The following is a 13,838-nucleotide window of genomic DNA, read 5'->3' as shown; positions in this document are numbered from 1 at the left end:
TACCCCGGACATGTGCCGAGAGGATACCGTCCTAGATGCGGTCGCTCCATTTCCGGCCGATAACGCAGTGAAGAACTTGTAGCTTTGCGACAGACGGGTCTATGGCAGAGTGTTTTGATATGCCAATTGATTCAAGATAGTTTCCTTAGTAGCTTTATCTGTACAATTCTAAGTAAAGTGTCACTATTAATGTGCATGCTAACTGCTAATAGATTTAGTTTCGTCCCATGTTTAGAGGTTCCGTAGCTTTGTAGAAAAATATCCCTTGAGGCTACACCAAAAATTTCGGCATCCCCACTCTGACTGCCCAACCGTCGCCCTTGTAGTTTTTTTCTCACCGATATCAGGCCAAACGACTACCAGCTCAAGGGTGACAACTTTCACGAGTTACAAGTATAAAATAATTATATATCAAACCTAAAAAGTAAACAAAAAGAAAAAAAAAGAAGCCCACACTTCAAAAATGCCTTCCCAAAAACCAACAATCCTCCTCCTCAACGGCCCAAACCTCAACCTGCTGGGCACGCGCGAGCCGCAAATCTACGGCTCGACGACGCTCTCCGACGTGCAAGAGCGCTGCCTCGCGCTGGCGTCGTCCCTCGACGTCGAGCTGCGCCACGTGCAGTCGAACCACGAGGGCGCGCTCGTCGACGCCATCCACGCGCTGCGGCGCGACCTGCCGCTGGCCGGCGTGGTCATCAACCCGGGCGCCTTTACGCACACCAGCGTCGCCATCCGCGACGCGCTGCTGGGCGTCGGCGCGCCGTTCGTCGAGCTGCACGTCTCCAACGTCCACGCCCGCGAGGCCTTTCGGCACCACAGCTACCTGAGCGACAAGGCCGTCGCGGTCATTTGCGGCATGGGCGTCGACGGGTACGCGGTCGCGGTCGAGTTTATGGCCAAGAGGTTGAAGGCGCAGGCTGCGGCCAAGTTGTGACGTGTTTTCTTTTTTTTTTTTTTTTTTTGGCGAGGATGGTTGTGCTTGGGGCTGTATCTTGTGCTCAATTTACCAACCGCTTTTGAGAAAAATGTACCTATACGTAGATGGGAACGCAAGCAAAAAGCAGCCCAAAAAGCGCAAAAAGATCAAAAAGATCAAAATAATGCAATGCTATTATTTTATTTGATTCTTGTATGCTTCATGTATGTGACCAACAAGGCAGGCCATTTCTTTGCAGATATCATTATACGCTCAAAAACGAAAAAAAAAGACAATCAACAGAAATAAAGAAATGATGTAAATGCCGCAGATGCCGCTCCCAGACCCCCCAATCAGTTTGTCAAGAACAGTGGCTTCCTTTTGTCATGTCAAAGTGAAAGAAAAAAACAAAAGAAGAGATGAAGTCGCAAGGGTTAACCTAGGCCGACCTACAGCTTTGGTTTCTGCCCAAGTTTAGACGCAATCACCTCGGTCACCTTTTGAACCGGCAGATCATCGACCTCCTTGCCAGTCCAGTACTTGTCCTGCAAGGAGAGATGAACGTGGTTAGCGCGTAATACTTTTTGACGTCTCCCGACGCGCTAGGGGAAAAACCCAAAATAAACAAACTCACCTGCTCCAAACCCTGGTAGATGAGCGCCTCGGTACCCAGAATCACCTGCCAGCCCTGACCCTCGGCCAGCGCCCAGAGCTGCGTGTAGGGCGTGGGGTTGTAGCACATCTCGAGGATGGCGCCCTTGCGCTCCTTTGCGAAGAAGACGGACATGACGTCGCGCGCCACCACCTCCTCGGCCGTCTTTGGCGCAAAGTCGGGCACGCACAGCACCATGGCGCCGGGCGCCTCGAGAGCCGCGGCCTGCTCGACCGACGCCACGTGCACCAGCCCCTGTCCGTAGCCGCGCGCCGTGCAGTCGGCCACGACGTCCGCGACCTCGCGCGCGTCGCGGTTGACCATGTAGATGTCGCGCACGCCCAGCCAGCGGCGCAGCGCATAGACGGCGCTGCGGGCGGCGCCGCCTCCGCCCAGCACCAGCGCGGGCCGGTTGCGGATCACGGCGTCCGGGTCGGCGACGTTGCGGAGGAAGCTCTCGCGCACGCCGATGACGTCGGTGTTGGCGCCGCAGTAGATGCGCCCGCCCGGGACGGAGGGGTCCGGGCGGAGAAAGACGGTGTTGCAGGCGCCCACGTCGCGGCACTCGTCGGTCAGGTGGTCGAGGTGCGGCATGATGGCGACCTTGTTGGGCATGGTGACCGACGCGCCGTAGAAGCGCGGGTCGCGCATCAGCTGCAGGAAGCGCGAGACGTCGGACGAGTCGAGCCGGAACTGCTCCCAGCGCAGGCCGAGCTCCTGGTAGATTGTGGAGTGGAACAGCGGCGAGAGGGAATGCGTGATCTTTTGCCCAAAGAGGTAGCCGTGGCGGTCGACGCTGGCCACGGACGCTGCCAGGTCGGCGTCCAGGAGCGGTTGTTCTGTGGTTGTTGCCGTTGCGGATGCCATCTTTTGAGGTGGGTTGCTGGCGAGGTTTGAGGTAAGAAGGGGGGGATGGGATGAGATGCCAATGGCAGGATGAGACCCGAGTTGACTTGATCTTGAGATCAAAGCAAAAAGAGCTATTGGGTGTCAGTGTGTTTGAGGATTACTTTCGTACGAGGTAAAAAGTATCAAAGAGCGGGGAGTGTGACAAGGCGAGGGTTGTCGTATCGCCAGTCGAGGGAAGGGTATTTAAATGTAAGCTGAAAAAAAAAAGGTGATGTAATGCCTATAGAGTGTCTGGTCTATATGCCGCAGTTTGTATTGTTTTGTACGAATGTGGAAAGTCACCTAAAAGTGCGTGGAGGACTTGCAGATGCAGATCCAGAAGCAAACAATAGTGACAAGTAAGTGAGTGAGTGAGTGAGTGAGTGTGGGTTGAAGGAGTATCCGGGCGTATTCCCCGATACCCTTTGGCTCCTAATTTTCACTCAGTCCTGCTTTAAAAAGTTCGTTTCCAACTTCCCGAATCCCCCGTTCCCCGTGCCAACGAAAGTGGGCCGAGTCTCCAAATCATTCTGCCCCCAAGCTACCCGTTTGTGCACGAAATAAAAAAATGATTGTCAGGCATTGTCTTGTTCGTGGCGAAAAAAAAAAAAGAGAGAGACAGCAAGGGCTGGACAAGGTGGGAGATAGCAAAGGGGGCTTGACTCGACGGGGATGACGCCGCCTGGCTGTGGAATCCACAGCTAAAAATTGCGAAAATAGGTAGTCACTTGACAGGAAGCAAATCAAAAACTCTTCCTTCCCACTACACAATTCATGCCAAGCTTTTTGTGGTACCGAGGAACGGTTAAGCGTTTATCCTCTCCAACCGGCTTTTGCGTTGCGTAGAAATTAGTATCGAGTAGCGCACTCAGACCCACAAAGTCCCAAGCCTTGGCACGAATGTTATAGACCCTGGCCTGCCTGGTTTGCGGCGAATTGATGCAGGTGCTTGCGGGGAAATGCGCTGTAATGATTTCTTTTCTGCAGGATTTGATGGGGTAAATGTCCCGCAGTGAAGCCCTGACACGGAAAATATTGATCCAGCAACTGCAATAACAGCACCTGCTATGGCTAATCACATGAGAAAAAAAAAACTGGGCGTCTTCATTAAGTTTATCCTCATTGGACTATTACTCTTGCTGCAATTCCTTAGTAATGTCCAAAACTGTTTTACAAAGTACGCAGATCCACCCTCTTCTTGCTTGGAGAATCCCAACCAATTACCACTCCCATCTCCTGGTTAATCGCTTAGTTTCGGCTTGGAATCCGATGCGGAATCGGATTCACTTCTCAAACAGAGCCTGCCAGAGTGGGCGTTTCTTCCAATGCTATCAGCATCGATTGATGAACATTCTCCCAGGAATGGGTCTGGTCACCTTCTAAATCAGGTACTTTGCTTAATCGAGTTGATCTTTAGCTGCCCTAGTCAGTTAGTCCAGTCAGGCAACCTGCCAGTCAGTGATGATACTCATTTGATACCTCGTCTTTCTTTTCCTGCCTCCAATTCGTGTGCGATATAGCTCTAGACCTACACTCCAACTCACTTCCCTGTCTTTTTTTGTCTTGTGTTTTGGTGTACGTGCATAGTAGGCATACAACATCACGACATCACAATATCGCAACCACCACACCACCACAACACCTGAAGCCACACGCCACACAACCGCCCACAATGCCCAACCGTCTCGCAATAAGCACAATGTCCCTCGGGCGGTGCTATGCCGGCCACTCCATAGAGCACCGGCTCGACCTGGCGCAAAATTACGGCTACGAGGGCATCGAGATGTTCTTTGAAGACCTCGCGCACGTGGCCGACGAGCTGCGCCAACAACCCAACCCAGCCTCCCCCTCCACGCCACACACGGTCGAGTCCAGCCAGCTCGCCGCCGCCACCCACATCGGCGAGCTCTGCCGCGCCCGCAACCTCGCCATAATCTCCCTGCAGCCCTTTCTAAACTACGACGGCCTGCTCGACCGGGAACAGCACGCGCGCCGCATCCCCGAGCTGCGGCACTGGATCTCCCTCGCCCACGCCCTGGGCACCGACCTGATCCAGATCCCCTCCAGCATGCTCCCCGCGTCGCAGACCACCACCGACATGGACGCCATCGTCGCGGACCTGCGCGAGGCCGCGGACCTCGGCCTGGCCGCGTCGCCGCCCGTGCGCTTCGCCTACGAGAGCATCGCGTGGTCGTCGACCTCGGACCTGTGGGAGCAGTCGTGGGAGGCGGTGCGGCGCGCGGACCGGCCCAACCTGGGCGTGTGCCTCGACACCTTCCACATCGCCGCGCGGCTGTTTGCGGACCCCACGCGCGCCGACGGCACCGTGCCGGGCTGCCAGGCGGCGTTCGACGCGTCGGTGGCGCGCCTGGCCGAGGCCATCCGCCGCGACCCCCAGCGCGTCTTTTGGGTGCAGGTGGCCGACGGCGAGCGCCTGTCCAGCCCGCTCCTCCCGGGCCACGAGTTCTACGCCGAGGGCCAGCCCCCGCGCATGAGCTGGAGCCGCAACTGCAGGCTGTTCTACGGCGAGGAGGCCCGCGGCGCCTACCTGCCCGTCAAGCCCATCGCGCACGCCATCTTCAAGGCCGCCGGCTGGGAGGGCTGGGTCTCGCTGGAGCTGTTCCACAGGAGGATGGCCGACGAGGGGAGTGACGTGGCTGAGGAGCTGGCTGCGAGGGGCGCGGCTTCGTGGCAGAAGCTGGTGACCGATTTGCAGATGAGCGTCGAGAGGGTTCCGGACAGGGCGGCTACTGCGTCTTTGTAGGTGGGGTGGGTGGGTGATATGCTTTTGGGGGGAGTAATAGCAGTAGCGATGACGAGAATAATAAAAAAAGATACCTTACTTCTTGAGTCGTGTGTTGGCTGTTTTGGTGTTGAGAATTGCAGTTGATGATTGCAGTTGATAATTCAAGCATCTACAATTAGGACAATACCAACATATCAACTGTAAGCACATTCGCATACTGTTGCTTGCACCCGCTCAAGTACCTGGCACCATTATTGTTATTTCAGTATTTCAGGGTATAAAATGACTAGCGCTTCCAGCCCAGCTACTCCACCGTAGGGAATATTCTTTTCACGCTATAGCAACGCAACAACTTGCGATGATTACAGTGACGAAACCAAAAGAAGAAGAAAAAAAAATACACATGCCACCCTCGCATTCGCCACTCAAAGCAAACACTCTTGCACTCCCCACCTTACGCAACACCATCCTTGCGGGCGTACGTAGGCGGCGGCGTGACCTGGCCGTCCTCCACGATGCCCGCCTCGCCCTTCTCGGGCTCGCCTCCGAGCACGGGCGCGCTTCCGTCCGAGTGGTGGCCCAGCTCCGACATGACGGTGGCGTTTGCGCGGTGGACGGGCCGGATCTCGAACAGGCGGTCCATCTTCTCGAGCGGGATCGACTTGGTCTCGGGCACCAGGAAGAAGATGAAGACGACCGAGACGAACATGAGCGACGCGAAGAAGAAGTAGACGCCGTAGCCCCACTCCTCAAACATGGTGGGGGTGAAGCGCGAGATGATAAAGTTCCAGAACCAGTTGTTGGCGGCGGCGTTGGCCTGGCCGAGGGAGCTGGGGGTGGGAAGTCATGTGTCAGTTTTTTTACTTTTTATGTTTTTTTTTTATCTTGGACAGTGACTGAAGCGGGTTGGGGAGGCAGGAATAAAATCTTACCGAGTGTTCTGGTCAAACATCTCCGAGTTGATGACCCAGGGAGTGCCGTTCCACGAAGGAGTGTAAAAGGCAGTCCACAGGTAAAAGAAAAAGATGGCGGCGATACCACCTGGCGGCAGACCACCCGAGTTGGGGTTCTTTTCCGGCTGGGCGATCTTGATGTAGGCACCAATGAACCTTAGACGCAGAGAGTCAGTCGAGGAACATTCACACCCAAAAACTCAGATATACCAGGGCATCAACTTACCACATGCAAGCACCACCACCGATACCACCCATGATCAAAAGCGGGCGACGACCCCAGTGGTCAATCATCCACATGAGCCAGATGACAGTCAGGACCGTCTTGACCACACCAAAGAGACCCGTGGTCAGGAAGCCAGTGTTGGTACCGGTGATGCCCAGGCTCTGGAACACGGTCGGGCTGTAGTAGTTGATGGCGTTGATGCCGGACCCGTTCTGCCACATGAAGAGCAGGCCGCCGAGGATGAAGCGCCACTGCACGCGCCTGGCCTTGAGGGCGGCAAAGGGCTTCCAGAAACCGGCGCCGATCTCGCGGCGCTGCTGCTCGAGGCCCTCGTCAATGTACGAGATCTCCTCGACGATGTACTGGTGGTCCGGCTCCAGGTTGCGCATCCAGGACAGGACCTTGATGGCCTTTTCGCGCTGGCCCTTTTCAAACAGCCACCGCGGCGACTCGGGGATGTAGATGGCGCCGAGGAGGAGCATGCCGCCGGGGATGAGCTGCACCGCAAAGGGGATCAGCCACTGCGAGTGCGACGGCGGGAGGGTGCTGTTGACGCCGTAGTTGATCCAGAACCCGACCAGGCCGCCGATCTGCCAGCCGAGCTCGTATATTCCGACGAGACGACCGCGGACGGCCGGAGGTGAGAGCTCTGAGATGTAGATCTAGATGCGTGTCAGCTCTTGTTCTTTTTTTTCTTTTTCTTTTGCTTGATAACGGTCTTGATCGTCGTGACTCACAGGTGTCATGTTACTCATGCCGCCGATACCCTGTTTGACAAAATGTTAAGTTAGCAACCAGCCCTCCAAAGAATGCCTAAAGCTCCCAACAAGTTCTCTCTAAAAAAAAAAACTCACAAGACCAGCCAAGACTCTTCCCCCCAAAATCAGCCCCAGACCCCTCTCCCTGGTCGCGCCAAGCATGAGACTGGCACCGACCATGAAGATGAGAGAAAACATCATCAAGCTCTTCTTCCTGCCGAGAAAATAACTCGAGACGTAGGCGAACAAGCTGCCAAAGAACGCGCCGGCCTGGTACAGCGACACGATGTTGGCCTTGAGCAGCGCCAGGTCCGACGCCGAGTACGAGGCGAACTGGAACTCATCGGTAAAGGACGGCAGCGCCAACGTCGTGCCGATAAAGGCAGAGTCGTAGCCGATGGTGCACGACGCAAAGGACGCGATGGACGCGCAGAGGTACACGCGCCAGTTGTAGACGGCCTTGGGCGTCGGCCGGTCCTCCTTGAGTGCGAGGAGCGTCATGATGATGCCGCCCTCTCTGGGGTTTGTCTTGACTTTTTTGTGGTGTGTTTGCCTGTCTTTCTTTTGTTTTATTGATAGGACGACTTTTTGGGGCCACGCCTTGGGCAACAAAGGATGGGTATAAAAAGACTGGGATGCGTCCAGATGAGCAAACGTCTGAACGGCGAGGAAAGAAATGATTAAGAAACCCAAAGAAGAGATGAAAGAGAGCCAAAAAACCACGAGGTGTGGCTGGGTTGCGTCCTTGATATAAAAGGGTAAACCTGATCGCGGACCGTTGTTTCGCTGCAAATGGACCCTAGATTCTGGAGACCTGGGGCAGAGAGCCGAAGCCGGGGAAAGACCAAACAAGGGGGTGGGTAGGCACCTTTACCCTTTTCCCTTTGCAGCTTGCGGTCAGGGAAAATATTGAGGCGTTGGTCGCTCGCTCGCTCTCTTTGTTTTCAACGGGCCTGTGAGGAGTCACCAGAAAAAAATAAAAGCCTTGCAACCCTCCGACACACAAATTTCGCATCTCATTCCCCAGATTCCACTTGGGCGGTGGGCCATGAGATGAAAGCGGCCAGTTTTTCCCCACACCAACCTGCAGGTCGACCGCCAGTGAGGTCCCCCTGGTTCGATGCAGTCCCCTGCCCTTGACTCGCCCACACTAGTTGACTAGGTAGACGTAGCGTCCCCTCCCATGCCGGCTTCGCGGCCGCCCACTTGCTAGGAAAAGACTACATACGTAATTGCTAACTGGTACGCAGACACCTGAGCTTGGCCTTGGGAGGGTATACGTGATTGAAAATAATGTGGGTTGTTGCAAGTCTGATCTTGCGGGGAAAAAAAGGAGGGGAGGATAAACACCAACCCGGGAGGTTGTAATTGCCTGCATAGTTATTGGCTTTCCCGAGGCAGCTCTGCCAAGGTTGCATTCAAGTTATCCCTCAGCTTCTAGCTGGCATCCCGGCGGAAGTATGTTTAGCAGCGTTCTTTCCCCACATGGGCGCGGGCTAGCGTCCGACGTGGCAAGGATTGCTGCGCAAATCTGTCTCATTCCGCGGAGAGGGCAAGCCCTTGGCGCATTTGCTCCAAGTCTGGGGCAGGTGTGGGAGCAAGGAGCAAGGGATTTTCAAAAACCCCGTGTGGACTTGCTTCTTCAACATTTGTATTACGGAGTACAGCTGGAAGAATGCTTTCGCGAACAGCAAGGAGTGTTAGCGTGCCCAGGTGAAATAATAATAATGAAAATGATAATACGGAGTACGGCAATAAAAATAAAAAAAGAGATAAAAAGAAAAGTGGACTGCGGAGCAATAGTGAATAATGATGTGATGGCAGAAATAGAATGCCGAGTGGGTGGCAATGCACCTGACCTACAATGTGTGATGCATTTGTCAGTCAATAAACTTAATGTAGGCTGTTGAATCGGTACCTACAGCGTTTGCGCACAGTTGCATGGCATTACACTCAATTCATTGAGTCAATCGAAGCTTAGTCGTGCTGAAATTCTCCGTAAACCTAAGCCTAAAAACAAACAAATCCTCAAACACTCGTAAATGGGTATACTATCGCTATGAGCCCTAATGACAAGAGCAGACCGTCAAGGCTCCTGCTCTACAATGTTCCTCAGCCTGGGCTCCAGCTGTAGAGGCCCCGATCTCCCGAGCTCGTCGCTCCATGCCCGCAGCGCAACCCTCCTCATTAATCTTCTCGGGGCCCTCCGACCTGTAAATAGCTCAAACTGTGCAAAGCCCTGCTCTGGAAGTAAATCCAATCCATCCATGACTACCCATCCCCTGTGTGCTTCGCGTCGGAACTGCGCATGAAGCGGCGAGTCGAGCGTCTTGTACTCGAGCTCAAAGAAAACCCCTCCCGTAGGGCTGGCTAGCCACGCCGGTGGGAGAGTGTAGTTGGGAGGAGGTGTATTGTTTACCTCGTGCGTTGGGATACATGATACAATCATGGTGGGTAAGGTGAAGCCTGGTGGCCATTCTTGGCTAGCTGCATCATCTAGCGAACGAACAATGTGAAATCTTGCATCTGAACATCGCGGGGTGCTCGCCGGTGATGATGTGCCGCTTGATCGACTAGAGTGTGAAATGTTCACCGTGCTGTTGTTATCGAGCTGGGGCAGGTCGCCCTTGGATAGCAGGTGGCGGAAATGGCGGGCAAGTTTCTCGGCATTGGCGACTGTGCGATTATATATGACGATGTTCTTGACTCCAAGCTGAAGCATGGCATAAACTGCTGCCCGAGCCATGCCACCGGCTCCGATGACGAGACCGCAGCTTGCAGGACGGACTGCATTGGCGGGAGATAGGCCTCGACGAATACAGGCCCTGATCCCGATCCAGTCTGTATTCTCGCCGTAAAGGGCTTTTATGGGCCCGGCTCTGTTCCGACTGTTGAACAAAAGAGTTGAATCATCTGGCACGCTGCCGTCAGAGTTCAAGTGTCGAATAGGGATGAGGGTGTTGCATGCCCCTATTGCGCGAGCGTGTCTGCTCAGGCTGTCGGTGATGGTGATTATTTCAACCTTGAACGGCAGACCAACGGAAGCTCCCGCAAAGAAAGGGTCATCCACAAGACCTTTGAGACCGCCGAGGGTTGGAGTCGAATATGGTCTGTACACATGCTGGATTCCATAGGCTGCTAGAGCGGCATTGTGCATTGTTGGCGATAAACTGTACGATACGTTTGCGCCAAAAACATAAAGCTTCATGGGATCGTAGACAAAAGATGAATACAAGGCCTTGATCCCGTCAATGGCTGTCAGCTGAGGATGATAAGAAGACTCCAACCTCGTAAAATCCCCGGAGCCGGCCGCAGTGGTGATTGGAGACAAGATAGGATTGAAGCATGCCGAGTGTCGGCCCAGGCGGCCCGTGTTGTAAGCAATAATCGGTATACGTGGCTCTCCAAGGAGATCAGCAGATGCTCTGCAGCGCTGCACGTCAAAGTTGTCCTGCATATCATACGCAGGCTTGACGAGTCGAACCATGTCGCAGTCGAATTTCCTAGCTTTCTCATAATACCGGAGCCAGTCCGGACTGTCCCATGGGAAAGCCGGCATAGGGGCGCAATGAGCAATGACCCTGGAATTCCGCCTCAAGGATGCCACCTGCTTAAAGACGCTTTCGTTGAGCTGCAAGTCGACCGTGACAAACTCGGGAGCAAGTCTCAAACCGTGTAGAACATAGTCCACGTATATGGTCTGTGGATTGCTCGAAAATGGCCGTGATGGACCATTCTCCGGCCTCAACACGTGATAAATCAATGGTATGACGGTGTTACGCCGGATAGATCCAAGGACGTTGGTGATGAGTGCTGCTCTCTCCGGAGTCAATGAACCCACTTCGCCTGGGCCGCAGACCAGGTCGTCGACGACAATCTCGATGGCATCTGCTCCTATTTCCATCTCCTCGGTATCTATCTCACGAGCCAAGAGGCTTGACAGTGTGACAGACAACGCATATGTAAACTTTCTTTCATGCGTAGGAACGGAAGCCAGAGGAAAGGCAGATTCGATAAATGGTATGCTTCCAGCAGGCATTATCAGAGTCAAGAACTTGAGAAAGTGCCTTTCTGCTCTCTTCAGCGCGAGGTATGGCGCAGGACTTCGTGGTTTGCTGATGGTGGTGTCCGTCTGGGTATCAACATGTCGAGAGAGGTTCTCGGACAAATTGAAGAACTCAAAGTTGCTGGACCCACGAAACAAAGAAGTGCTCAAGGCTATGAGGTTGCTGGCCTTGGCTTCGTCCTCGATTTTCAGATGTCTCTGGACGACATCGCTCTCACGGAGGATGTGCACCACGGGATTTGTGCGGCAGAAATCCTGGAGTAGACGACGGATATTCTTCTCCATCCACGAGCACACAATGATGCATCCCTTGCAGCTGTTCGCTAGTGTGTCGCGCAACACATCTGTTTGTCGCCTCCGACACTCAAGTGGCCCATACAGTCTTTTGAAGACGGAACTGGAAAAGTTCGTCGCTTGTTGAAATGCCTTTTCGCAATCGACAACACGTCGGTTCATGGCGGTGGAGGCGATAATTGCAAGAGTTGACTTGCCGGCGCCTCGGATACCGACTAGCACAATCGAGGCATCAGCCTCAAAGGCTTGCGGCGGCGTCTCGTCGACCTGCCATGGCGATAGAGTGTCTGGGAAGTCGTCCGAATCGGCGGACCACCGGCCCCGGCGATCGGGAGATGGCTGAGGCGGGGTTGGGCGCTGCCGTAAAGTCTCCTGCCGGTGATCCCCATTGTCGTCCACCTCGGCAAAGGGCCGCTTGGCCAGCGACATTTCTCCTACCGGGCAGAGATCGATCTTCACAGGGACGACCAATTGGGTATGTTGTTAGCCATGGGCAATTTGATCAGCTCATATCCATTTGGCCGCATTGGGTTTGATTAGAGTGCTACAGCTCGGCAGGAAGGCTGGGGGGGCGTCGATTATTGCTTGGTGGCATTCGAAAACTTCAATTGCGACGGTGTCGCTTGCCAGCCTGAACCCGGAAGTGCATCACGCACGCACTCGCAGTTCTGGCTTACTGTACGCGGGGCTTCCGGGCAAGTCTTCATCCGCTGCTGAGGTGGCTTCAAAAACATGTGGATCCGCAGTCACTGGTTTCTGCTGGTTGAAATGGGTCCACCTGGCTGCTGTTGCTTTTTTTAGTGGATACTTGGGGGCTGTTCGTTGTGGGCCCCCTCAAAGAGGGGGTTACAAAACCTTGATTTTCGAAAAAACCGTGGGCCAGCAAATTTGTTAGCAGATCGCTAACAAAGTAGCTCATGAAAGTTCGATTCACGTTCGTAAACACTACACCCACGAAAAAGGTTAGAATTTGCAGATAAATTGAAGCCGTGAATTGCGCTGTAGATATCTATTTCTGGAGTTTTGGCTCAATCGCCCTTTTCCGGTCGCTCAAGCGGTCACAAGGCGACCCGGGTACTTCCAACTCATCCTTTCTACCACCCGGTATTGGCGGCGAGGAACGGTCTTCAAGCGGTCTCGTATCCTGAAGTTGACGGGGAGAGGGTGTAGCCAATGGTATATACCGTGGGAACGGTTTGGAAGGCCTGTTTGGGGCGGGAGGTGAGGCTGATTGCGAGGATCGTGATACGCATATGCTGATAGAACAGGCAAAGTCGGTATCCACGGTAATATTGATCTGGGTACTTGTATTTCCAGCTGAAATTGGCCCTTTATCGACGAACCATGACTGTGAGGGCTGTGAATCGGTCTTCTTCCTTTTTCCAGGGCGTTCCCTGACCGCCGGAACGTTCTCCGGCGTGAAGCCGAGGTCCTCCAGATATCTCTTCTGTTGTATCTTAATCCCGTTGGGCATGCCCTCTGTTTCTCGCCAGCGTTGAATAGCCTGATTCTTATCCCTATACCACGCATCTCTGACGAACTTTTCTTGTTGGTATAGGGCTGTTTCCTCGATCAACGCCTGTTTGGCTTCGTGAGCGACCCGCATATCTTCTAACGTATTAGCGGTCTGGAACTGCTTGTCTTTTGACTTCAACGTCATTTTGACTTTGTAACGTGAAGCGCGTTGAAGGCGTTTTTGCTTATTCGTCTGCTCTTGGGCAACGCGTTGCTGTAGGATGATCGCCTCGTTGGCAACGGCTTGTAAATCCGAGATAGCATCAACGGTATCTGAACTAAAGTGGTGCGCCTTGGCCGCCATACGGCTTGCCGCATATTTGGCCCGTGAAAATCGTTCAGCGGTAGGAAGGGAGTCCGGATATCGCGGTGTATTCGCTGCCGTGGCGTGGCCACGCAGTTTGGCGAGCACTTTGGTGCCGTCGACAGGAAACAAGCCTGTATCTTGGAAACCGCTTATTACGTGGCCAGTTGTGAAAGCCGTTTGCCAGCAGCGCTAAGTTAAGGGAAGATATATCAGTTTACCGCTAAATTAACCTGTAGATCGAAAACGACTTACTCGAATCGCAGCAACGAAATCTGAGCGGGTGAACACCGGAATACCGGTGTTCATATGCTCATGCAGGACCGCCTGCAACTCGTTTTTCAGGTGAGTGAACACGGATACGTCCATGGGCTGCATATAATGCGTTGAATGAGGCGGTAAAATAACGATCTCGATATCAAATCTGAGGCAATAATCAAGTATCTCCATGCCAAAGTGGCCGGTAAAGCCGTCGAGAAAAAGCCACCTCCAAATACGTGTTTTGGCCCGCTGTGAA

The 13,838-nt window shown here is 53.9% G+C and overlaps 5 protein-coding genes across 5 annotated transcripts; 2 read left to right on the top strand and 3 right to left on the bottom strand.

Moving 5' to 3' along the window:
* Positions 1-325: 325 nt before the first annotated feature.
* On the top strand, positions 326-1,113 carry MGG_07782 (dehydroquinase class II). Its single transcript, XM_003712951.1, has one exon. The coding sequence runs from the start codon at positions 464-466 to the stop codon at positions 935-937; it is 474 nt and encodes a 157-aa protein (XP_003712999.1). The 5' UTR covers positions 326-463; the 3' UTR covers positions 938-1,113.
* Positions 1,105-3,049, bottom strand: MGG_07781 (quinate dehydrogenase). Its single transcript, XM_003712950.1, has 2 exons — positions 1,554-3,049; positions 1,105-1,464 (listed from the first exon to the last, which is right to left on the bottom strand). The coding sequence occupies exons 1-2, from the start codon at positions 2,436-2,438 to the stop codon at positions 1,369-1,371; spliced, it is 981 nt and encodes a 326-aa protein (XP_003712998.1). The 5' UTR covers positions 2,439-3,049; the 3' UTR covers positions 1,105-1,368.
* Positions 3,050-3,764: 715 nt separating this feature from the next.
* MGG_07780 (3-dehydroshikimate dehydratase) lies at positions 3,765-5,223 on the top strand (the record flags this gene model as incomplete). The annotated part of the gene is made up of 1 exon (XM_003712949.1): positions 3,765-5,223. The coding sequence occupies exon 1, from the start codon at positions 4,132-4,134 to the stop codon at positions 5,221-5,223; it is 1,092 nt and encodes a 363-aa protein (XP_003712997.1). The 5' UTR covers positions 3,765-4,131.
* Positions 5,224-5,446: 223 nt separating this feature from the next.
* Positions 5,447-7,951, bottom strand: MGG_07779 (quinate permease). The gene is made up of 5 exons (XM_003712948.1): positions 7,239-7,951; positions 7,122-7,151; positions 6,385-7,046; positions 6,138-6,314; positions 5,447-6,035 (listed from the first exon to the last, which is right to left on the bottom strand). Exons 1-5 carry the CDS (start codon positions 7,641-7,643, stop codon positions 5,660-5,662), a joined length of 1,650 nt encoding a protein of 549 aa, XP_003712996.1. The 5' UTR covers positions 7,644-7,951; the 3' UTR covers positions 5,447-5,659.
* A 1,133-nt stretch (positions 7,952-9,084) lies between these two features.
* MGG_13842 (quinate repressor) lies at positions 9,085-12,271 on the bottom strand. The gene has a single exon (XM_003712947.1). The coding sequence runs from the start codon at positions 11,929-11,931 to the stop codon at positions 9,229-9,231; it is 2,703 nt and encodes a 900-aa protein (XP_003712995.1). The 5' UTR covers positions 11,932-12,271; the 3' UTR covers positions 9,085-9,228.
* Positions 12,272-13,838: the final 1,567 nt, after the last annotated feature.

The sequence above is a fragment of the Pyricularia oryzae genome, chromosome 3 (genome assembly GCF_000002495.2).
Source record: "Pyricularia oryzae 70-15 chromosome 3, whole genome shotgun sequence".
In the NCBI taxonomy this organism is placed as follows: Eukaryota; Fungi; Ascomycota; class Sordariomycetes; order Magnaporthales; family Pyriculariaceae; genus Pyricularia; species Pyricularia oryzae.
This window is presented reverse-complemented; position numbering and strand designations above follow the sequence as displayed.

Excerpts from the sequence above, each read along its gene's own strand:
- MGG_07782 (XM_003712951.1), top strand. The coding sequence starts at position 464 with ATGCCTTCCCAAAAACCAACAATCCTCCTCCTCAACGGCCCAAACCTC.
- MGG_07781 (XM_003712950.1), bottom strand. The coding sequence starts at position 2,438 with ATGGCATCCGCAACGGCAACAACCACAGAACAACCGCTCCTGGACGCC. Across the intron at positions 1,465-1,553 it reads TCTACCAGGGTTTGGAGCAG|GACAAGTACTGGACTGGCAA; the intron begins GTGAGTTTGTTT and ends CTCTCCTTGCAG.
- MGG_07779 (XM_003712948.1), bottom strand. The coding sequence starts at position 7,643 with ATGACGCTCCTCGCACTCAAGGAGGACCGGCCGACGCCCAAGGCCGTC. Across the intron at positions 7,047-7,121 it reads GCATGAGTAACATGACACCT|ATCTACATCTCAGAGCTCTC; the intron begins GTGAGTCACGAC and ends ACACGCATCTAG. Across the intron at positions 6,036-6,137 it reads ATGTTTGACCAGAACACTCG|CTCCCTCGGCCAGGCCAACG; the intron begins GTAAGATTTTAT and ends TCCCACCCCCAG.
- MGG_13842 (XM_003712947.1), bottom strand. The coding sequence starts at position 11,931 with ATGTCGCTGGCCAAGCGGCCCTTTGCCGAGGTGGACGACAATGGGGAT.